This window comes from Lontra canadensis, unplaced genomic scaffold, assembly GCF_010015895.1.
Source record: "Lontra canadensis isolate GAN:19392208 unplaced genomic scaffold, GSC_riverotter_1.0 scaffold54, whole genome shotgun sequence".
NCBI lineage: Eukaryota > Metazoa > Chordata > Mammalia > Carnivora > Mustelidae > Lontra > Lontra canadensis.
The window spans coordinates 4,777,355-4,802,814 of record NW_022631048.1 but is presented as its reverse complement, the minus strand read 5'-3'; the positions used below and the strand labels follow the sequence as shown (position 1 = coordinate 4,802,814).

At 43.6% G+C, this 25,460-nt stretch overlaps 1 protein-coding gene across 6 annotated transcripts in view; it reads right to left on the bottom strand.

Annotated features, from left to right (window-relative positions):
- HECW1 (HECT, C2 and WW domain containing E3 ubiquitin protein ligase 1) overlaps positions 1 to 25,460 on the bottom strand; it is a 460,030-nt gene that overhangs the window by 73,907 nt on the left and 360,663 nt on the right. For 5 of the 6 annotated variants that reach the window (XM_032874976.1, XM_032874979.1, XM_032874977.1 and 2 more), the window contains 5 exons: positions 22,804 to 22,905; positions 17,759 to 17,909; positions 9,956 to 10,098; positions 8,153 to 8,274; positions 5,933 to 6,118 (listed from right to left, as the gene is read on the bottom strand). In XM_032874976.1, coding sequence (XP_032730867.1) covers positions 5,933 to 6,118; positions 8,153 to 8,274; positions 9,956 to 10,098; positions 17,759 to 17,909; positions 22,804 to 22,905 — 704 coding nt within the window. The remainder of the gene's footprint in view (positions 1 to 5,932; positions 6,119 to 8,152; positions 8,275 to 9,955; positions 10,099 to 17,758; positions 17,910 to 22,803; positions 22,906 to 25,460) is intronic. The other variant, XM_032874980.1, reaches the window with a different exon arrangement.

Here is a 25,460-nt window from a genome sequence, read left to right as displayed (position 1 = left end):
ACAATTATTTACACTTACATTCATATATTTGATTGATTTAAATATTCACCACCATAGTCCTTTTATACTGTTTTCTCTATTATTGATTTCCTGTTCTGCTTCATTTGTAAGTCATCGGGGGAATGGCTTTTGGTGTTTTCTTTGGACAGGCAAGAGAGTACATGTAATCCTGCATGTAAGGTGGTTTTTCTAGTATTTTCACACTTGAATGACACCAATTTGTTTGGATATAGAATTTGGGGGCTGCAAATTTTTCTCATCAATAACCTGTACTCCTTGCTCTGTGAATTTCTGTAGTTGAGTTTCATGGATGGAAAATTTTAAGCTTGCCTGATTTTTATTCTTTTTAAGGTAACTTTCATATTATCATGGCTATATACTGATAAGATTTTTTTTTTTTTAAGATTTTATCTATTTGACAGACAGATCACAAGTAGGCAGAGAGGCAGGCAGAGAGAGAGGAGGAAGCAGGCTCCCTGCTGAGCAGAGAGCCCGATGCGGGGCTCGATCCCAGGACCCCGGGATCATGACCTGAGCCGAAGGCAGAGGCTTTAACCCACTGAGCCACCCAGGCGCCCCACTGATAAGATTTTTAAAAAAATCCCCATTTAAAGACAATTCCAGAGTATGTGTAGATACAGAATTTTAATTAATTTTAATATAGCTCAGCAAGCCCCATTAATCTGCCTACCTGAGCAATTTATTTTAGAGCACAAAATTTTATTTTCAATATTTAATAAGTGAATGTTTATCTTTCAAATTTAATTTTTGTTGTTCTACCTATTATTCTGGTTTCTTCTTTGGGAACATCCCTAAGCCATTCCCCAACAGAGATTTTAACTGAGTGGTAATTATATGCTAGGAATATTCTAAGCCCTTGGGGTTTCATCAATGAGCAAAGATCCCTGCTCTCAAGGAGCTCAAAATTTTGTCAGGAGAAACAGACAAAACAATAAATCTAACAAGTATATAACTTCTATGGGGGAGCACATGGGTTGGGGATCTTGGGTGCTTTTGGTATTAAATAGAATGGTTAGGACAGGCCTGGCTGAGAAAGTGAGATATGGTCTTTTTGCTTTTATTTTTTTCTATCTATCTATCTATCTATCTATCTATTTATTTATTTATTTTCAACTTACTCCTCCCTGTTTGCGATCTGGTTTCTTCCCCGACTTTGGAGGTTGTTTCCATGTTCTCTCTCAGTGATCGGATTTTTATATAGCATCAGTTCTGCTCGGCTTTATCCCTATGCTACTACATGTTGTTCTTCCTTGCGATCTTAAAACGTTTACTTTCAGCCTTTTTTTTAAATTGTAGAAGAACATGTGAGACTTAATCACTTATTCTCTAACAAAATTTTAGCCATATGGTATTAAGTGCACAGAGCAGAACAGTATTGTTAACACAAGTCTGTACAGCAGGTCTCTAGAACTTTCTCATCTTGTATAACTGAAACTGCACCCAATGAACCCAACTCCCCATTTCCTCCTGCCCCAGCCCTGGCCGCCGCCATTCTGCTCTGTCACTCTGAGGCTATTTCAAATACTTCCCGTAAGGGGAATTATGCAGTATTTGTCCCTCTGTGACTGGCTAATTTCACGGAGCATAATGTCCTCCAGGTTCATCGTTCATTTTTAAGGAACACTGAATGATGTTCCACTATATGTATATACCACATTTTCTTTTTTAAATAAGTTTTCGAATTCCAGTTAAGACACAGTATCATATTAATTTCAGGTGTACAATACAGCGATTCAACACTTTCATGCAACAGCTGGGGCTCATTACAAGTTCACTGGAGAATCCCCATCACCTATTTCCCCCATCCCTTCCCACTCACCTCCCTCCTAGTAACCACCAGTTTTTTGGGTGTTGAGTTTGAAAAGGCGGGCACATATTGCACAGAGCGCGGCGTGTTATATGCAAACAATGAATCTTGGAACACTGCATCAAAAAACTACTGATGACTATATGGTGGCTAACATACTAATAAAAAAACAAAATCAGTTTGTTCTCTATAGTTAAGAGTCTCTTTCTCAGCTTGCCTCTTTCCCCCCACCCTTTGCTTTTTCACGTTGTTTCTTAAATTTCACACGTAAGTAAAATCACACGGTATTTGTCTTTGACAAGACTTATTTTGCTTAGCGTAATGCACTCTAGTTCCATCCACATCCTTGCAACTGACAAGACTGCATTCCTTTTTATGGTTGGTAACATTGCACTGTATATCAGTTGATGGGCACTTGGGCTGTTTCCATACTTTGGCTATTGCTGATGCTGCTTCTGTAAACACTGGGGGTCCTGTATCCCTTTGAATTAGTATTTCTGTATTCTTTGGGTAAATACCTAGTAGTGCAATAGCTGGATGGTAGGGTAGCTCTATTTTTAACTTTTTGAGGAACCTCCGTTTTCCAGAGTGGCTGCCCCAGTTTGCATTTCCACCACCAGTGCAAGAGGGCTCCCCTTTCTCCGCAACCTCGCCAACACCTGTTTAACACTAATATCTTAATGAAAGATGCTACTTGACAGACACATTATCAACTGTGCAGTTTCACTGAGTTAGGAGCAGTTCTATTCCCATATGCTTCTGCACATACATTTACAAACATACCTTTTTAAAAGTTTTTAGTTTAACTCCAGCTCGTTAACATACAGTACATTAGTTTCCAGTGTACAATATTGTGATTCGACACTCACGTATGTCACCCAGTGCTCCTCCTAACATGTGTGCTCCTTAACCCTCATCACTGTTTAACACCCCCCTACCTCCCTTCTTATACACCACATTTTCTTTACCCATTCATCTGTCAGTGGGCATTTAGGTTGCCTGATTATTGTTACTAACGCTTTGAGGAACATAGCAATGCAGGTATCTCTTTGAGATTTTGATTTCAATTCTTTCGGATATATATTCAGAAGTGGGATTTCCAGATCATATGGTAGTTCTGTTTTCTTACATCTGCCTCCTCTCAGCTTTTCTCAGTTCATGGCTGCTTCTTCTTGCTCAATAGAAACCACGTGCTCCTAAACCATCTTGTATGATTGGCAGGTGCCTTTTAAATTCTTCTATTTTCTGAAGGAAATTATACTGCAAGATGTCTTTTTTTCTCAAAGGTTCGGTTTCCTTCATGTAGTAGTGGGTCTCTTCATAGGCTCCTGTTCATTTTGCTGTTGTGTGTTCATTCCTTAGTAGAGGCTGCCTCTGTCGCATGCCGGCCACAGGCAGACCCTCCCCTGCCCCACCACCTGCAGCCCCACGCGTTCTCTGGATGATAAGCCTCCCCCTCACTCAAGCCTGGAACCTTCTTAAGGTCCACATCCAATCTCTACCGAAGTTGGCAGAAGGCTGTGACCTCCTTTCTCAGACTTCCAAGACAACGGATGAGTCAGATGCCATTTGGGCCTTCACTCTGGTCCTCTTGAAGTGGTGCCACTGTCAGAGCACTGTTCCTGAACCCCTTTGTGGGGATGATCATGCATTCAAAGACATCAAACAGCCAGCCCTGGTCTTCTATGCCCACCATGGCGTACACTAAAAACAAAGGCTGTTGTCTTCACACATGTCAATAAAGCAAGAAGCAGATTGGCTAGAATGAGGAACCAGAAGGTGCTGTGGCATTCTGGAACCTTCTCTGGCCATCTGTGAAAATGTCTTTTGCATAGAAAGCTATGACCCCCTGATTTTATAGTGAGTGCTGTTCCTAGATCCTAGGCTCCTGTGCAACACATTCTTTCCAAGTCAGAGAGGTGAGCCTGTAGGAGACAGTCCATAAATGTTCTTCTCAACCTATTCCCATCATCGATGGGCTTTAGCAATGAGGTATTCTTGTATTTTCTCCAGTTGCCAGTCTGATGTTGCATTTTTTTGGATTGGACAATTCCCACAGCATCAAGAGGAAGAACAGCAGGAATTACTAATCTACTCTATTATCATGGATGCCCACATTCACTTATTTACTCTTTATAACTGGCATGAAGGCAATAATAATTATTGCTACTTTATGACGGATAAAGTGAGGCTCAGAGCAGTAAAGGAACCTGCTCATGGTCACGTGTTTAGAATGGAATGGGATAGTCCTTGTACACCTTCCCCACTATCCTCCATTGTTCCTCTCTACCCTATGGATTGTGATAATACATTTTTAATTGAAGGCTACTTCCCCTCCCCCCACCCCCGCAACAATTCAGTGCATGGTATGCTTCTTAGAAGTTTTGTTTGTCAACTCTGAGTCTGTGTGTGCTCAATTAGTAAAGAATTAGACCATTTTATGTGTGTGTACCTAGTCACACAGCTGGTTTGTGTCATAACTGAAAGCAGAATTCAAGCCCTCTCATTTTAGATTCAGACTTCCTTCTTTCTTATATATGGTACCTTATCACTAAACAAAATTAGGGGGAAAATGTTTTGCCAGAAATTCCCTAATATACATTTCAAAATGGCTAAAATTCTTGGTGCAAGTCTCAGCTACTGTGTTTCTTTGCTAGTGTGATGCACCCTGGAGAAACAGGGCTGACGGCACTGGGGGGTTTCGTGGCATTCTGCTGAATCTCCGGCTGTTTGCATCCTAGTGTGAGAGCTGTATGCACTTAGGGTGTTAAGGAAATCTGGGCTAAGCAAGTTGTTTGCATTAGTGTGCTATTTGCATAATAAACCATAATGACCCTTTCTGTTCACTGATTCCTAGTGGTGTAGTCTTGACAACTTAGTTAAGTAATAATGTAAATATGGCGACCACAGACCACCAAGATGAGGCACGTGCACTCTGGCTCCTTTCCTTTCTGTCTGGCTCAGGATTTATTTCCCACCCTAACACACATCCTCAGGTCCTCCCAGCATAAATCACTGTCATTCTCCAAGTGGAGGACACACCCAGTAAAAGAGAAGGTCCTTAGGAGCAGATCCTGGCTCTCGAGGTTTTTCTACTACACAAAGCATACCCCCCACCCAAGACCCTTTTCCAATTCACCCAACTACACAGGACCCGGTCATACAGATTTACTGAGTAACAGACTTGCATTAGTGGCCACTCTTTCTCCACACACTTCAGAGAGTCCAGGTACTGAGACATGCTAAGGGGTTTGTGGGGAGGAGGTCCCCTGTGGTTCCCAGGGGACAATGGCACCCTATCAGCCCACTTTGGGGAACTGTGGCACACTGAACATCACAGAGACTGAGACATGTCTACTGACAAAATTTCTGATTCCTTTGACCCTAAAAAAGGGAGGGATTCTCTCTACCACAGACCCCACCCCTCAAAAAAAAAATTACACAAGAGACAAGTCTTTCATAAACTGTTTGGCCTGTCCTGTAAATACATTGATGTGACTGGTGATGATTAAGAAAGAACATTTTTGCTGCAGCAAACTCAGCAAGGCTTCCAAAGCATCCCTGGGAAAGATCAGTTTTGGCTAAGGTCACACAAAGGCAATACGCAAGCCAGTAACATCACGTGGGCCCAAGATACCCTGCCCATTTGTCAGGCTGTTTTAATGAGAACTGAAGGCTTATTAGGAAAATCACCACAAGTAATCTAATAATGTCATTCCCACTTAACTAATAATCTCATTCCCTGAGAGTTAGCCGTCTATGGAGGCATAACCATAGAAAGGTCATTGAACAGACTCTGGTTTCAATTTCCAAACACATAGGCAGCAATTCTCAACTGGGCATGATTTGCTCTCTAGGGAATATCTAGCAATATCCCAAGTTGGTGTTGATGCTATTGGCATCAGGGGGCAAGAGGCCGGGGACATTGCAGGACAGAAACCCTGCTGCAGGATGGGAACCTCTCTTCCTCCTGGTAGCTGATGGCACATCTCTGAGACACAGACTTTCCTGTCCTCACTCATCTCCCCCACCCCTCGCTTTCTCATGGGTCTTCTTCAGATAAAGAGCTCTCTGTTGAAAGGCCCACCTGTCAGTCACACTCACCTTTCCCTGCTGGTCCGTTTTGATCTCCCAGCCCCGGGGAAGTTCCAGCCGCGTGTCTGCAAACATGTTGATGAAATTCACCAAGTCGCGGTTGTGCTGGTAGCGTTCGAAATTGCGTGCGTCCCGCCGGACTTTCAGAATCATGTGCTTTAAGCAGGTGCTACTGGTGAAGACTCGGTAGGCACCCTGAGAGGGGGGTCAGGACCGGTTGGGATAGAGGGTTGGGGGAGGGGGGTAGGAAAAATACAGACCAAATACACCTTGAGCACCTTATCGCAATGTAACCTGATTGCTAACACAGTGATTTATTGTGAGCATGGAGGGGGAAGCCTCAGAAGGGGAGATCTTGCTCAAAAATTAAATGTGCACGATAAACACACATGGATCTGCTTGATCTGTATGGGTGTTTCCTCAGCCTCTGATACGGTCACATTCTGGGCGGGGCAGGGGGGGGGGACACTCAAAGGCTCCCCTCCCCCTTCTCCCCAGTCAGCGCTAGGCTGGGCTCTCCTGAGTCTCCATTCATCACTGGGAGCATTGCCCCCTTCTCTTCTCCACCCTTCTCTGCCTGCACCAGTCCTCCCTTGCTCCACTTTTGTGTCTGTAACAAGGAGGATTAATTTAGGTTCCCTGGGGACTTAAGGCTGGCCTTCAGAGGTCTGTCACAAACTTCTCTGTGTGGAGGGGATGGGGATGAGAAGAAAGGAAAACGTTTCCAGAGTTTTTAGTTGTGCCAAATGATGATTTTCCGGTCCACAGGGCTGGAAGCCAACCCCGCTTGCTGCCAGAGTGGGGCCGTGACTCCTCCTGGCCAGGGCCACCTGGTGCCCAGTGCTTGAGAGCATCAACATCTGGCATCCTTGTCCCCCTTTGTGACTCACCCCTGCCCCAGTAGGCAGCCACTCTGAATCTAACAACAAATGTCCCAGAGGCTTCTCAAATAAAACCTGCTAAAAACTGGTCTCCTCCCACTGTCACCTAATCAAATAATTGCACCTGCTCAGGTGCAAGTAATTTCACCCCTAACTCAGGTGCCCAAAGCAGAAAAGACTCCGACTTTCTCGAGTCCTCACCCTTGCCTGCCTCCATCACCATGGTCCCCCTTTCTGTCCTCCCAGCCCCTTCCTCAGGGTGGGCCTCGATCATCTCTCACTTGTGACACTGGATCAGCCTCTAGCCGTATAGCCCCCCAGTCTCAGCCCTTCTGATAGAGAAGATGTTTAATCAAACACCTGATCCTGTAACGTAAATGCCTAGGACTGTTGTTTGTTCCTACCGCCTTCTGAGGCATAGCTATGCTCCTTCTCATGACTTCCCTGAGTTTTGCTACTTCTTCTCCAGCCCTTCCTCCTACCTTTGCCCGTCACCACATCCCAACCTCACATACCCAACCCTGAGCCTCTTCACAGCTGCATCCTTTCTCCCTCTCTCTGGAGCTTCTTCCCACTCCCTTGCAACCTTCCTGACTCAGCTCAGCAGCCCTGTCCTCAGGGATGCTCCCCTAGACTGTATCTCTGGTATTTCCAGAGCATTTCATTCCTCCCTGAGGTTGGGCGCTGTCCTCTCACGTCAGACTAGTCTTTCTACGTGTCTGTTGCTCCACAAATTGGGAGCTTGTGCGGTTCAGCTGTCATGCTATGTCTGTGAGGCCAGCACCTAGATCTGCATCTGTCCACAGAAAATGTCTAATGAAAGAATTAATGAATATAGGGAAAGCATGTAATTGCTTTCTTGAAAATACAAAAAACAACCCACTATATATGCAAAAATAACTTAAGTATGGTATTTGAACATCTCATTTCATTAAAGGGAAAACTAGATATTTATCTAGGAGAAATCTAATTTAACATTTCTTTAATGGAAGTGATTTTATAAAATGATGCAGGCTGAGGGGAATCGGTCAACTTCGTAATCTTGTTCCTTTAAATAAAATTTTAGCAGTAACAGAAACACCTATCTGTTTCCAAAGGACTTTCACTGATATTGATACATTTGTGCCTAATGAAAACAAAGAAGCAACAGCATTGCCAAATCCAGTCCTTCTCCTTTTTGGGAGACTCCCAGATAGAAGGAGTGGACAGAGTTGTTTTGTTTTGTTTTGGTTTCAGTCTTGCCTGGGTTAAAACGCCTTCCTTTTTCCTCCTTTAAACAACTTAGCAAAGGAGCGTTTTGAGTTTTGATGGGAGCCAGGTGGGCCCCCTCTGATTCAAGAGTACTCACATAATTGGCGTGTAGTACAGTGAAGAACTCGGGGTTGGTGATGAACTTCACTGCTGGGGACTGCAGCAACAAGGTGATTTTCTGTGAATTCACTGGAGAAAGTGACCCTTCTCTCCGCAGATCTGGCAAAAGGAAAGCAAAGCAATGGACACGTTGGAAAAAGTCATTTCAAATGTAGTACTTCTCTCTCTATACCAGCAGTGCGTTGAGCTTTGACTGGACAGCTGGGACCAGACTGTGGTTCTGAACAGTGATATGAGCAGGTATCCCGGTGATAGGACCAGATGTCCTATCACGTTGTGTGTGCTAAGAAGAGTGGTTATCTCCTAGGAGTGCTGCTGCGTAACTCCAGTAGGCTCACATCCTCGAACATCTTGCCCCTTTTATAACAATGTCGTTCTTATTTTATGAGTGGCTAAGCACGGTTAAGGTGGTTTGCAGAAAGAGGCATAGTTCTTCCCCTCCCTGCATCCACACTCACCGGCATGAGACTCTGCACTTCTCCTCTTGCTGAACTGAGCTAGCCTGTGTCTTCCTTAGAGTAACAGAGTTTGGCAGAACTTGTAAGCCAGGGTTCCAGGAAGTCTTCACGTCCCCACTCTGTCTTAGGACCCTGCCACCACTGTGAGAACAAGCTTGGGCTAGTCTGGGACAAGATGAGAAGCTACAGGGAGCAGGGACCAGCCAGCCCAGATGAGACCACGTCAGGGTCGTCAGCCTGCAGCGGACGGGGCAGCGGACTGAGGACGCATGCGCAAGCCCCACCGCAAATACAATTGCTCTCCTGTGTGATAAATGCAAGGCTGGGAGTTTAAGCTGCTACCTTTTGGAATGGTTTGTTACATAGCAAATGCAAAACTTCCCAAAACCAAACTCAGAAAGGGATCTTCTATTCCTTTTTTTCCTCTTGCTTTTAATTACTTGACCACTTGAGCACACCTCTCTCAGAGGTCACAAAAATGAATACATAGAAAAACTAAAACCAGTCAGTTTAACTAGCGTATCTGGTAAAATGGAGTGGACGCACTTACAGTCGTTGGTGGGACTGGGTGTGTGCACGGAAATCCACTGTTCTGCCCTGCAGCAGAGAGCTTCTGCCCTGAGCTTCCAACACGCCATCACTCAACCCAACTTAAGAGAAAGTGGATTGGGATGTCACTGTGATAATCTTTTGTCATTACGGGTATAAAAAACTGAAGCCAGTCTTCTATGCCTCTTGAATATTCTCGTCTGAGTCCACTCAGGCAGATTCAAAGAAATGAAAAGCAGACAACTGGCGGAGGCCTGGCCTACAGTATTAGGTAACCAGGCACGGGGGCAGAAGAGTACCTAAGGTAAGCTTCTGGGAAAACCTCTTTACTCCCAGGTTGCTCCCTCAAGGGGGAATTGTATTTTATTTTAAATGCAAACAAATAATTATTCCTAGTGTTGTTATGTAGGTTCTTTGATGTAGACTGTGAATTTTCAATGCATGTTTTATTTATAAGTGGAAAATTCTTACGACACCCCCAAATTAATTCACTCAACGAGAAATCATTAGGCCACTGGAAAAATTGCCTCAGTGCACAAGTATGAGTACTCCTACTATGAATTCACTTCTCCTTTATGTTCATGGTGGGAAACTGCTGTCTGTTTCACACTGCTGACACCAAGCCTCTTTCCCCTCCCCCCTGCCTGACCGCCCCCATTCCACCGCTCTTCCCCCCAGGACCCAGTCCATTCCCAAGGCAGGGCGGGGATCCACACATGGTCACGCTGCCACCGAATGCCAACCCAGGAGACTCAGGTCCCCTCCTTCCGTACCTAAGCTCGACTGAGAAGATTCAGCCTCTGAGTCGCTCCCACCACCTCCTCCATTGCCTCCTGCCGGGACCTGCTCACAACTCTGGCTGCCAGAATCTTCTTCTGACCTCTCTGTTGCAATGGTTCGCTGAATGTTTTGATACCTTTGCATCAGAAAATGGAAAGATAGGAGTTAACTTTTGCTTATTGCCTTGCTGGGGGCTGATGCTCTGAATCAGGCAACTGGAGAAATCTGTAGAGAATCATCTTGAATACTGGCAAATAAATGCTTAAAATTCCCACAAGATACCGAAATAACTGGCAAGACAAGTGTGTCCAGATGAGTGGACTTCTTTTTGTTTTGTAAACTGTGATAAGTTTCAACTATGGTGACTTTTACACATTAACACAGATAATTAGTCACAAAAAAACCAGCTTCTGCCTTGCATTAAACAAAACCAGACTAAGTCTAAAAGAATGGTTTGGGAAGTAACTTTAAATGTTACAACTAAGATATCAAATTACTTCTACATTATTGTACATATTGTGGTCTATAAACCAGAGTAATAATTCTACTACCTTACTGTCATCTGACAGGTAACTGATACCACTGGCAGGAACTGTGGAAATATTCATACTAAGAGCATTCTGGCCGACAAGCCGATGTTTTCTGCTGATTTGAAGGCTCATTTTATTTTCTTCCCAAGTTGAGGATTCGGCCAGTCAACCACCTTCCCAGGTACTTACTAAGTATGTATGTACTGACTCTCCCAATATGCCCAGGCTCCGTGCTGGACTTTCAGATCCAAGTCAGGATGGGAATAGGATATTGGCCTCTGAACACACACACAGTGGAGAGAGAACAAAGAGGGGAATGGCATGCAAGCCATCACTCTAACAATGTCAAAAAGCTGTCCCAAAGCACAATACACAGTTGGGGAAACACCTCGATGCCTACATTTTAAATCAGTATGAGGGGAATGGCATGCAAGCCATCACTCTAACAATGTCAAAAAGCTGTCCCAAAGCACAATACACAGACGGGGAAACACCTCGATGCCTACATTTTGAATCAGTATGAGCCTGTTGGGGACCTTCCAGGGAAAGAATGGAGTCTAACACAGAAGAGTTCAGTCTTGTGGAACTCTGAGCAGCTGGGTGGGTGCCCGGGAGGAGTGGGGCTCAGGCAGCGAAAGGACCAGCAGAGGGGGAGGCAGGGAGCCTTGACAGGGTGCCCCTCTAGAGACAGGTTCTTGAGCTCCGGCAGAACCACCTGCACGCTTGTTGAAACACAGACAGCTGGGCCCCACTCCCAGAATTTCTCAGATTCAGTAGGTCTGGGGAGGGAGGAGGCAAGACCCTTCATTTCTAACTAGTTCCCAGGTGATGCTGCTGCGGCTGGCCCAGGGACCAACTCTGAGAACCACTGCGGCAGGATCTGGCTAGTTGCTGAAAAAGAGGTTGAGCTAGCCACTGAGAATGAGGACTTCTGTCCAGGTGGGGCATGCACTGGAGGAGGAGAGCATGAGTTGGGGAGAGCAGCTGGGAAGCAGCCGCAGCAACAGCCCAGTCTGGAGGTGCTAAAGGCCTAGACGCAGGCGGGCATGGGGGACGATGGTGGCTCTGCAAGCATGCTACTGGGGGAGGGGAACACCCCCACACAGCAGGGAGAATAAGATCTCCTGTCTCTGCCCCCAAATGCAGACATTTCCTAAACCTCCCTGCCTCTGATAGCCCGCTCTGCCTCATTTACGCTGTAATTTATAGGCCGATGTCTAGCCGTGTCTTTCCTCTTTGCTCTACTTCCCTCAGTCCATGTAGTCCCCTTCTCCTCCCCGCCTGACCTCTGTTTTGCCTAATGTCTCAGCCTACCAAGGCATACACCCAGGCTTCAGCTTCCCCTTTCCTCAAGGCCCAGCAGGAATGGGAGAAGGAGCTGAATTCAAGAGAGACTTTGTGGCAGAATCGGTGTAATTTTACATGGCAGACTGCGCAGGACCTGGGGGCCTGTCTGGATGCAGAGGTTGAAGAAGGAGGAGACAACTGTGACGGTAAGTGAGGGAGCCAACCCTGAAAAGGGACATGTAGGAGGACAGGCAGGAGGGAAGGGAAGATCTGGGTGTGGATTTGGACATGTTGACTTGGAGGTCGTTGATTTCATGCAAGTGACAAGAGGCAAAGGAGCATTGCTGTATGAGTCTTGCACCCAGGAAGGAGATACAGGGGTGGAGAAAGAGGTGTGAAGAGGAGAGTGAGAGCCCAAGGAACAGTGAATAACCAGGTCTCCGAATGCAATCCAACACGGGGCAAGGGGGAAATGTCATTACGGAGTCCACTGTGACGGGGCTTCAGAAGACCAGAGCCCTCCTTCTTTGACCTTTAAAGGAATTTTTTTTTTTAAGTGTGGTCTCTACACCCCTTGCAAGAGAATCAGCTGAGTGATTGTTATAATCACAGAAATTGAAGCAAAACTGAAATCTGCATTTCTAAGGAGTCCTTCAGGTGGCATTACTTACATCTAGGTTTAAGAGTCACCGGTTGCTTTCTCTAAGTTGTATTTTATCTACAGAGGCTCAGCCACTCACTCATGACGTGTGTCACGAGGCACCTTTGCCTGCAGCAGTTACTGTGAGGCATTTTTGAGAAGGCCTCTAATAAGAAAACAGGGAGAGGGCAGGAATGAGCAAAGGATTACATAGAGGAATACCCAGGTTTATTTGCCATGTCAACCTGTCTGTGGTCTGGAGGTTGTGGGGAAGGTGAAGGATGGCTGTCTGCTGTTCTGCTTGTTGGAACTCAGAGAGTGCCACCATGGTGGGAAGGACAGAGTGGGCCACTGAGAAGCTGCCTAAGTGTGTAACCTTGACCAGGGGAGGAATGGGACTGCCAAAGACCAAGGGAGCTGTTGTCAGGGAGATTCCCTAAGTGACTCACGGCAGGCTGCATTTTCCAAAAATGGCTCAACAATATTTTTAGTCCCACATGCTCTTCTGGGACCTACTTACTCATCTGTTAAGACATAGAATCAATGTCCCCTCCCCTTGAACCTGGGAAGAGCTTGTGGCTACCTTGACAAATTGAGGATAACATAAGTGACAGTTTGCAGTGCCCATGCTGTGAGGTCCCATGGAAAGACCATGGATAGGTGTTTTGGCTGACAGTCACAGCCAGCATCAACCTCCAGATATGTGGGTCACCAGCCCCAGCCACCCTCTGCAACCACAAGACAATACAATACCCCAAGAGAGAATGGCTTCACTGAACCCAGTCAGCCATGGAAACCGTGACAAATAAAAGTGATATATAATAACAATGATGGTAGCAATAAATTATCATTGTTTCATGCCGCCAAGTTTGGGTGGTTTGTTACTCTGTGATAGATAACCCAGAACAGAGCACAGACAAATATAAAGTTGTAGCCTCACTTTTCCTTCCCAAAGTACAGTGACCACAGAAGAGAATGTCTGTGAATCAATGTGATCTTATTTGATGATGAAAATGTCAGTAATTTTACAACCTGCTGTGTGTCCTCAGTTGGACTTTGGTTGTCTTGGGATTTACTGCGTCAACAGCCTCAAGTCCCAGGTACTACACCCCAGCCCTGATCTGTCCTGAAGTACAGGGACAGTTCTGGGGAAGCAGGACACACAGAAGTTTGTGGAGGGATCACTCAGCGAGGGCAGCCTCAGACACTCGCTCTGTTTTAAAGATGAGAGAGGAAGTCAGAACAGGTTCTCTCACATTTCATCAAGAATTATCCTTCCATGTCCTCCTTCATGCTTTTTAAAATATTACATAAAGAGTTTATGGCAAGATGGGATCGGGAGGGAGACTCTCAATCTCACAAAACAAACTGAGGGTTGCTGGGGAGTGGTGGGGGGTTAGGGACGGGGTGGCTGGGTGATGGACATTGGGGAGGGTGTGTGCTATGGTGAGTGCTGTGAAATGTGTAAGACTGATGAATCACAGACCTGTTCCCCTGGGGCAAATAATACATTATATGTTAATAAAAATATAAAAAAATACTCTATTAAAAAAAAGAGTTCATGGAAATTGGTAAGAAAGTCAGCCAGAATATCTAATTTATAAATGAATACACACACAGGGATGCACAAAACCAAGCAAGAGAAAAACCTTTCAGAATTGAGCCAAACCAAACACAAAAGCCCAAGACCATACAGTTCTCCTGGGAGGAGCTACAACTGGTAAAAGAAAAACTTATGGAAACAAAAGTTGACCCTCCCTGTCAGAAGTCAAATATAAGAACCCAAATCCCAGGAGCACCTCTTAAGTCCACAAAACCACACCCAAAGATGGGACGGGAGTGAAGTTGTTGTTGCTGGCAGAGTGAGCCCGCAGAAACACTTCAGGAAACATCAGGCATTGATATCAAATACCAAAACCACAGTGATCCCCCCGTGGCCTGCTCTTTGGAGAATATATAACTCCAAGGAAACACTGCTGTGAGACAATACTAATATTTTACAGGGCCTTCAGCCTTATCCAAAATAGTGATGAAAGCAATAAGGAAAACATCCAGCACTATGGCAAACGAAGTTAACTAAAGTACGGTCCATTCATTGGAATACTATACAACCATTTAAATGATATTCTAAGTCTCTATAGCAATATGAGGCAAGTGAGAAGAGAAAATAAAACTAACTACATATTATCATCACAGCTACACAAGGTCTACGCATGCATGTGGAAATTAAGGACAAGATTTTTTTCAAAAGGTAAAGCCTGGGGTCGTAGAATTATATATACATCATTTTTTTTTTTTCATTTTAAAAACTTCCATGTCTCATAAATAAAATAGAAATATTTTATCCAAATAACTAAAAAACCCCAAACTTTAGTTGATTATTTGAAGTGAGAATACATATTTATATTTTCTGCTTGTTTGATAAATATCTGTGAAGGTGCATCGAGTTAATTCAGAATATTCTGAAAGTGAAAGAATTAACTAGAGAAACTGTCTTACGCTGAGTCCTGTTAGACTCTGGTACCCACCAGGCATGGGGAGGGGTACCCAGGAGGACAAGGCAGAAAGTTTCAATCACAGAAGAGGCAACCACTAGCTGTGCGTGGAGGGTTCTGGGAGATTTCAGGGACCACAGGACATTCTCATGGGCCTTAGCAGAATGGAGCATGCAGGCAGGTGGCGAGGGACGTCTCTGCCGCAGGAGCACATGGTCAAGCTATAAAGGCCAGGAAAGTTGTGCTGCGTTTGGGGACTGGCGCGTTTGCATGTGGTAGCCCTAGGCTGCATTGTGCACTCTGCCTTTCTCAGTGTGCGTCTCCTTGCACAAACACACCTGACTTTCATAATCACGCTGTCAGGAGTCCAGGGAAACCCCATTGATAAGGTCCAGGGCAGACCACTCCAAAATACGCCATTTTGGCATATTGATTATTTTGAATTAAAGTTACTTAAGAAACCACCAGAGCAGAAGAACCCTCTGACCGTCCTCCGTTCTCCGAAGGCAGGAAGTGAATTTCCCTTGTGAATCTGCACCTAGAGGGCGGTAGTCCTCTTTATCACCAGGGATAGGGATCAGGCTCAAGAAGGCTGGTAAACCAATCTTGTTCCTCTTCACCAATTTACTACCCCAAGCCCAAACTGGTTTGTTAATTCTTCACACACAAAAAATGTTTCTTGTCATTTCTTTGAGTCTCATAGTTCTGTGAGCTTCCCTGCATATGAAATTAAATTTACTTTTCTCCTTTTAATCTTTTTCTTATGTTGATTTAAATATTAAGTCAGCCAAAGAACTTAAAAGGGAATAAAGAAGGCTTTCCTTCCCTTACACCTTGCAACACCGAGAAATATTTGTTTTGCTGTGAGACGGGATTGCTGTAAATTCCTTCAGAAAAAACACCCCCCAGGAGTGATCACATCCCGAAGACCAGCAGTGTACTTTCTGTGGCCGCCTTATCATGCCAGGTCACTGAAAAACTCTACAAACTTGAACTTATTAGGTTAAGATAAGCGCTGAAGAGCCGGGATGCTTATCTCGAGGTTATCTGGCCTTCCCTAAGTAGGTTTTCTCACAAGAAGAAGTACTTTTTCAAGTCGCCAAATTCCTTTTCTTTTTTTTTTATCTGTCCAGATGGATGCGCCAAACACCACTTCCTGTTTCACAAAGTCTGGCTGCCTCTCCTAGCGGTTCAGCTCCACTGGAGGGCACAGGAATTTACACATGAAAGCCTGTAGAACTTCTCTCGAGGCCTGATTCAGGATGGATTTGTCCTAATTTTTATATTATACAACCTGAATATGATGAATTTTCATGGATTTTTATGTCCTAGGTCAAGGTGCTTACTTCTGCTTCAATGTATTGTTTTCTTTCAGTGCTTGGAATTGTACCTCCCGTAGATAATAGCCTGGTGATACTCTCCCTATGTCTCAGCCTGCCAAGTTCAGCTCCTAATCAAGTCCAGCTTCTCTGTATGGGCAGGAAAGATCTACAGACTATTTCTGCCTATGGAATCTCAGTGCAGTCTCTGTGTAAAATGAGCTTGCTGTGTCCTCCACTTTTTTATTGACAGGAGCTTCGTTGTAATCACCAGGAAAGGGCTCTCCTATGGATTTCTGGTACGTTCTTAACTAATAAAGCTGGGTTATCACAAGTTCTGTAATGTGTTTTCTTTCTGTGGGAATGACCGTAGAGAAATGTACTGCCGATGAACATCCCGCACGGTTCTCATTAACGACTTTAAATGCTCGGCTACTGATGGACAAAAAATGGAAAGTGAGTGTCTTCCAAATGCTCGAGCAATCAAAGAATCCTGGCGATTTTCACCTAAGTGTGTTCTTCTGTGTGCAACAGAAACCAGAAGTTCAATTTTTTGCCTCTGTGTGTTTTTCATAGGACTAAATTGCCCACTTTATTTTTTCTGGCTGATACAGTCAGCTTCTAGTTCCTTATACCATACAGTTCCTTTCAACTTTTCCTTTATTTCATCCTAATGAGATGGCTTGTGGATAAGGCTGAATTCAAGCATGCAGTTTGTGGTCCTGGCTAAGAAAAGTATCCCAAAGCTGCCATCTTGGCCTTAAAGAAGCAAGAGGTCAGATATGATGCTCGTGCTAGTTTACAGCGTGACAGAAATGTTATTTAGGATCTCATTTGCAGGTTAAAAACAAAATGGCATCTTGACAATTTCACAGGTAAGAGTCTGGTTTTTAGACCAAACAATCCTCAAAAACTGTTTTTAAACATTTTTTTTTCTAAGATGAAAGCTTTTTAGGAATTACTAAGTATATAGCAATGAGGGGATCGGGGCAGACATGAATACAGACAGACATGAATACAGGATGATACTGTTTTTTCTCCAGACAGCTTTTAGTGTTCTACGGAACCTATCTTTGGAGGGTTCTCAGCTGTTTGAGTTCTGGGCCTTTTTGAGAATCTCATGAGAGATAAGGACCAGTTTGATGGGAAAATGTGCATCCACGTATAATTTTGCATACAGTTTCTGGAGGGTTCATGGACCAAAGGCATCCTCAGTGAATACCTAGGGAGGAGGGTGGTCTGAGAGCCCCTGGTTAAGGAACACCTGTTTTTGAGCACATGCCACCAAGAAGTTCAGAGAATTCTCCATCTTTAAATGACACTCAGGCTTAATTAGTCTCCTGCCACCAAATTCTAAACCTAGCTTTCTAAGTACCTGCTACAAATGGGTTTCTTAAGGTACGTAATTACTTTCCAGGCTCCTCAGACAGTCTGAGCAGAAACGTGTAAGTGGGGGGGATTTTCGCTGGCTGCCCTTCTCCTTTCCAAGGGGTTCCCAGGGGCTCCCCGCATGCTGATCACCAACCGCCTGTTGAGTTGCTCCATCTGCTGGATGGACCCCGATCTCCGCATCCCATCAGGGGTGGCTGCTGCTGTCGGACGCTGCCAGGTGGTCGTGCGGTTCACGTGGTCCACATAGAAGACCCGCCCGTGGCTGTCAATGCGAGCTTCCCAGTCTGGTGTGTGATAAAAAGGCAAAAAGAGAAATCAAGGACAAACTCCTGATTCACGGGAAACAGATACCACTGCCAGGTCTTCCGTAGGTAGAACTCACTGTTGGTGACCTGCTAAAGGTCAGACCCTGCCCCCAGCACCCGCCACGACTTCGGAGGCACTAGTGCTGGACTGGCTTTCCGAAAAACAGCCTCCTGCACTCAGCGTCTCTTAGTAGCTGGGGTTCCTCAAATATGACCTATGCTACGATTCTACTGTTTTCTAAAGAGAAAGTCTGACGTTTACTTTATCTCTTCCCTTAACAATCTCCATCCTGTCAATCTTATTGGCTACTCCAAGGACAGCTGCAAGACGGGAAACACCCTCCAGGGAGAGCTGACAGTCTGATGCTGGAGAATCCTTTCTTCGCTAAATCTGAGAGACAGCGACTCGTCGGTGAGGGGATGATGGCCCTCGTATTAAAACCACTTTTAGCTACAGTTCTAAGATACTGTACCTGAAACTTTTGATGACCTCTATCCAATACTCTGCAACTTTAATTCATTGCCATTCCTCTTAGGAAGAATGGAAGGATCTGAGCCCTTCAAACCATCCTTTCGGTAAGTTGTAAGTTCAGTGTATTTTCAACCCACCTGTGCCTACCAAATATCTCTTGACAAAAACAAAACCAGTAACAACTACTAACACACATCAAGATTTTAAATACCTCTTCACTGATAAATAATGAACACACATCAAGCTTCGGACTACCTCTTTGTTGACAAGGAACCATCACAAACAGCAGGGGGAGCCCAAGACAAAGATAAATTCCTTTCCTTCTCGGATTTCAAAACCAACCAACTAAACACGCACACATGGGGGGGTACACCACATAAATACACGGGGTAGGGCGGGGTAGGTGCCAAAGTCCTCAAAACCAGGAGAGCTGGAAGTAATACACACATAAATAAGCTTCACACAGAAGAGCAATGTCTGCTGTACAGCAATGGGCAAAGCTTTTAGAGTCCAAATGTGAAAACGTGGTGGAAATAATAGCTTCATGATAAAGTTATGCTGCAAAATGCGTTAGGCTAAGGAAGAAAAAGCAAAAAATGACTGCAAATGGAGGAAAACTATTCAGCCTTTTAAGTAAGAAAATCCATAGCTTTTGGGAGTAGGTTCAGATATTAATAATTCTACTGAGAAATGGTCATTCAGGTAATGACATAGCAACTCTCAATTTTTTTAAATGAGAAAAAACAATATACTTGGTATATTTATGGTGTTATGTATGCATGGTACATCTGTGACGATGATAGCTTATGTCTGACATTTACCTGAGGAATTGCCAAATAATGCACAATGGAAACCAAAATACCAGAACACACCAAATCTTGTTTAAGACACACTGAAGGAAAAACGTACTCCGATTGTATAAATATATTCTAGAATGTGTGGACAAAAATTGTCTACTAGATAATCCAGCTCAACTGTTAGCTGTAAATGAAAAATAGCCCACTGATGAAACTGGGTATGTGTAACTACTAGGTAATTAATCTTGATCCAAAAATTGTTAAAATTTCAGTGATTCCCCAACTAGGAGAAACTGGACAATTTTTTTTTTCCTTGAACTCAACATGACTGTCATTCAACAAGGAAGGAACATGAGTCTTTGAAGAGTATTGCGGTATCTGGTTCAGTTGAACAAATTCCTCTCAGCACTCCCTATGAACGAAAAACTATGCCAGGTCCCATGGGCACACTGCTGAGAAATGAATGTCCCCACCCTCCAGGTTCCAGCCATGAAGGAAGGACTCCAGTCTCATAAATTCTCCAAGGAAAACACTAGCAAATGGGGCGGTGCAGTGGTAATAACAGTTTCTCTCTACAAGTTCCCATATTTCCCAATCTCTCGTGGAAAAGGATGGCAAGCCAGCCAGACATGTCCTTCTATCAATATATTAAATATGTAATAGTGCTAACTATAAATGCATAACTCTAAATTCATATAAGTATTCAGAAATATTTATATATTTCTATTCATATATTTATATATTCTTATATATATTTATATATTTCTTATGTATATTTATATTTATATATTTATCATCTCTAGAGATTATAAGCATTTTTTTCTGGGTTACTTTGTAAAGAATTTACTTTTACATATTGTGTAAAGAAAGATTTCCAAATAGAACTTCAGGCCTCAGTGTATCCTGACGGACATGGCACTGTGTTGGCTAGACAGATTACCTTTATGATGCTGGGGTAAGTTAGGGTGATTCATTTGTGACCAAAAGCCCTAGAAAATATAAAATTCTATCCTTTCCATGAAGTCTAGGAACAATGTAGAGCCTAACAATGTACCATCTTTAGTTATTATACTAAAAAAAGCCTGTAAAATTATTCTCCCTTTTTTCTTTTTACTTTAACAAATGCAATACCATGTTTGTAGTCTACACCTTTCTCTTAAACTTCAGCCACACATCCAATTGCCTTCTTGACATCACTACCTAGATGACATCTCCAATAGAACATGGTCAAAATCAAGCTTCAGATCTTTCCCACCAAAACCTCTATCTGCAGCCTTCCCTTCCCGCCCCCGTTGAAGGCAATTCCATCTTTCTAGGTTAAAATGCTTGAGATCATTCTTGATTTCTTTTTTTTTGTCTCAGACAACCCATCTAATCTGTAGGCAAACCTACCTATGGAACATAGGTCTAGAACTCAACCGTTCTCCTCGCTACCTCCACTGCTCCCACCCTGGCCCTAGCCTCCTCTGCCTCTCACCTGGGCCACAGCAATAACCATATGTTGGGTTTCATGCTTCTATCTTTCCTCCTCAAAATTTAATGCCAATAGAGCAACCGCAGAAAAACTTACAAAACTTAAGTCAGAGAATGTCACTTCTCTGCTCTAAACCTAAATGTTCTCCTTTCTTCCAGAGTCAAAGCCAAAGCTCTTAAGTGGCCTACAGGGCCCTCTGTGATCTGGGTCCCTGATATCTCCCTGACTTTATCCGCCACTGCTGTCTCCCGGCTCCAGACACACTGGTCTCCCAGCTATTCCTCAACCTCCTCTAAGCCTAGCTTCCAATGTTGCCTCTCAAGGAAGCCTGCCTGACCACCGGATTTAAAACGGCGAACCAGCCGCCAACGCATCCTCCAAATCCCACCTTGCCACACTCTGCTTGTGATTGCCCACAGCACTGCCCACCATCTAACCTATTACACTATTGCCTTGTTCACTCTTTTCATTATGTGTGGGTCTCCGCCCGGCTACACTGTATGCTCCGCGAGGGCAGGGATCTTTGTCTGTTTTGTTTACCTTTTATTGAATATTTGTTGCATTTAATGAATATTTGTTGAAAGAATGACTATCAAGAAAATTCTGTTGTTAGGCTTCCCTACCAACATTTGTCATATTTTTCAGTGTTGAATGAACAGAGAACTGAGACCCAACTGGAGAAATTTGTCTTCATTACTGAAAACAGCTTATATAAAGTAAATCTTTAAAATAGACTTATATTCAATTATTTACCAGGTCCGGAATATAACTAGTAATTACTCTTGCATGGATTGGAAGTCAATTCACGCACACAGGAATTGATAGGTTTTTGTTGTGGGGAAGTGTTCCTTTCCTGGTGAGAACATGTTATATATATGTATTTGTAATAGATATTTTTTACGTAAGTGCTAAGTATAGTGATGCTGAAATTTTACTAGTCATTTGTGGACTATCCATAAATCAATATATAAATAAAGAAAGGAATCAGGTATCAAAAATTAAAAAAACATAATGTTTTCCCTGATCCCCCAAACAAATATAGTGTTCTTTTAAGTGTTTACATAATAAAGGTATTTATTCTTTTCTCACTGATAGATTACATCTGAATAGGACAAGAATGGTATAAATGCAAAATATATCATGTTACCAAGAATAGATGAATCAGGACATTTTTTTTTTTTAACTGTAACCTCCTAATGTAAGCCTAGGCAAAGGAATATAAAGAAATATCGATTCCTTGCATCCTGGCAAGATTCTGCAGTTGTAAAATTTATCAAATCTTAAAGGTTATCTCTGCTTGAAAAATAAGCCTAAGCCAAAACAGAGATGTTCTAGAATTATTCATGAACATATATGATGTGAAGTGACTGTATAATGTCCAGGGTATCAGTTCCTTCTTAAAAATGTATGATAATGTAGTATTATAAGGTTAAGGCCGAAATGATATCTAGGAACTACCCAGTCTAGATCTAGCATGTAGCTAATGAGAAAATTAAGGCTTTACTTTACAAATAAGAAAACTCAGTCTCTGAGGTATTACATGATTTTCCCAAGTTCAAATGACTAGTTAAATAGTAATGAGTTACACCATTACTATGGATGGAACACCATCCCTAAAGATGATATTTTTTTCTGGAAGCTCCTAAGAACTACCGAAGAAGTAGGCTATCTCCTATTGATGGAAGTTATAGCAAGGCAACACGAGCCCTTGCATCCTGATGGGTTGAATGTTTTATTATATGGAGGCGCCTGCGATATAACAGGTTCAAAGGAGAACAACAGGATTAGTCTATTTTGAGCTGTGAACTTCTGAACAGAAAATAGTAAAATTCAGGACTTAAAGGTCATGTACAGTTTGCAAGGACTAGTCAAGTCTCCTAAGAAATACTCTGTTTCAGAAGTTGAGGGGCACTGAAGGTAATGGATTATCTCTTCAAGATCCCATACTGAAATCATTCATCAAAACACCCCATTTTTACAGTAGGTGCCATGTATATAAATGTATTTATTTTATAGTCGTGTAAGGTATGGAGTTGGGGAAGACTTTGGATCTGTACACACAAGTTCATACTGACCTGTTTAGACTCGATAGGAAGAATTAAGACATAGACTTTAAACACTAAAGCTTACTTGGTGGAAGAGGCTCATCGATTGTTGGGTAGTGATGATGTTCAGGTCTCAAGGAAGGAAGCTGGCTTACTGGCTGGGAATTATGGAGTATAGGACATTCACCTATGGACAAGATAGTCAAGACATTCAGATTCACTCATTGCTGCAGCAACTTCATCAAAAAAGCATGACTGTAAAACAAATGACTACAAGAAAAAAACAAAAACTAAAAACAACCCAGAGCGGGCAATCTATTTTTGTGTGTGTCAGTTTGCTACATTCAGAGTCATTCATGAGAGAGGGAATAAGGGGATTCTTTTTTTTTTTTTTTTTAAAGCCCAATAAAATAAATACTTCACGACTATGATCTGTACCACACAGACTAGCATGTAGGATCAGGGTCTGATTCTGTACCCACTTGACTTTTGTTAATGGGAGGGTGGCATCAGACGGGGACACAAAAGAAAATGAGCAGAGCCTGACTTGAGCCCAGCTAAAGAAACAGGCCTGTTTGAGGGAAGTGCAGCATTTGTGAAGTCCTGTAAAAGCTTGGTGAGCCCATACAAAACCAAAGGTCCTCATCTGGATAGGTTTCATCAGAGGGCTGCCAAGAGGCTGTTTTTCAGATTTCGATTTCAGAATGTAACTCTTAGATGGTGCCTTTCCAAGATGGCGCTGAGGAACTGGTGGGCCAAGAAGGTAAATTTCTATAGTATAGAAGCTTAGGGACTGGGGTGAGGAGCAAGTAGCTATGGGATCTTGTGATTGTTCTGGATTATTCTGAGGAAAAATCAGACAAGCCAGGGTACTCTGGAGAGAGAGAAAAGGACAAGAGATGAAGGAAGTAGATAAGAGGCAGGAAGACTGAGACAGGAAAACTTGAAACACAGAAGTGGGATAGAAGGAAGAAAGACAGACATGGAGAAATTTTAGAAATAAACATATCCACGGAATGCATACCTCGATTATTATAGACATAGTTAATATTACTGTCAGTCAGACTTAGAGTGAACTGAACAATGTGCTAAAATGATGTTGTTTCATGACGTCCTCAGGTTCTGGTAATCCTGCACAAGAGTGGCTATGTGGAGGGGAGGCCCATAGGGTCAGGTCACATCATCAGAGGCAATCGCTCTTGACCTTTGAAGAGCTAGGAAGGCCTATGCCATGAGACAGCCCCCATTCAGAGTGGTATCCCTCTAGCTCACACACTCCTGGCTCACTGGCAATAGCCTCTATTGGCCTGAAGACAAAGGTCAGGCCTTCTCCTTCCTCTGCCCTCCACGGCCGATGCAAATAGCAAGCGTTCCGTCATCCCTTAGGTCAAAAAGGAGAGAAACTAAAAAAGAGTAGTGAAGATCTTTATGGGATCCCAAATTTCAAACATGTCCTAGAATGTCCATACATGGAAAGGATAATTTCTTCTCACTCTAGATCCAAAAAAAAAAAAAAAAAACCCTGATAAAAAAATTAATTAGGAAGGAAGTTAGGTGGGTTTAATTTAGCCATTTAATTCCTAGAGCTAACTATAAAACAAAAACAGAAATGTATTCAGGAACCACGGGTCCTTTTAAATGCTAAATATATAGCATGATTTCTTGTGCAAGCTTTGGTATGTTACTCAAATCCTGGGGGCCTTCTGAGACCCTGAGGAGACTGAGGAAGGGGTCCCTTGTGCTGGTGCACCACTCCTTGTGACTGGACTCCTGGTTCGGACAGGGGCTCTGTTTTTAGTGGATCCCACACTCATGTTTGCTTTTGCATGTGCCCAGTGTCAGAAACGAAAAAGCGATGGTACCGGTTGTTATGTCACCAGCTGCTGCATTTTTTAATTTGGTTTCTTAAAAAGAACAACAAACTTACCTCTTGTAATTAATTCGACCAATCGGGTTAATTACTCCTCCAAGCTAGTGGAAACACAATACTGCCGTTTGCTGGGGTTAATGGAGCGGACCCCACCTGCTCGTGAACCCCAAGCAAATGCAATGATGTGACAGGCGCAGCTCAGCCCACTGAATGGATGGAGCGCAAGGAAGAAGCAAGCGCGTCTGTTCTGCGGGAGGGCAGGGCACCACACACTCACCCTTGCCTCAGACACAAAGCAAGTGGTCAGCCCTGCTAGAATCCCTGAGAAGGAAACATATTCCACTTTCAAAGTTAGCCTCCCTGCTTCTCCGCCTGGAAGAGCCCTTCCTCGGTCAGAGCCGAGCCCTCCACGTGCATCATCTCATTTCATCCTTCCCAGAACCCTTGGAAAGCGAGTCTCCCTTCACACCCACTCCACACACGAGGCACAGAGCCTTCCAGGAAGCTGGCTTAGGTGGCACCGCTAGGAAAGGGCGGGAGACTGAATTAAACCCAGGAGGCCTGACTCTAAGGTCTGGAGCTCAAATCACATTATACTGCTCTTTTCATTCGATCTGCAGACAATTTTTCAAAAACTATTTTATGCTGAGGTTAAAAAGGAGGTTTTCACAGAGAGGGGAAGGAACAAAAGGGAGATACGGACCCCATCTTCCCTAAACGGCTGCAGATTCAGTTATGTGGGCACGTGTAGGGCCAGCCTACCTTAGCTAACTTAGTGAAGGAATTCCCTGTCTTGGAAGCCACAGGAAGGGGCGAGAGTGAGTCTTGTGGAAGAACAGGGCACACGCGCCAAGGCCAGGCAGGTGGTGGTG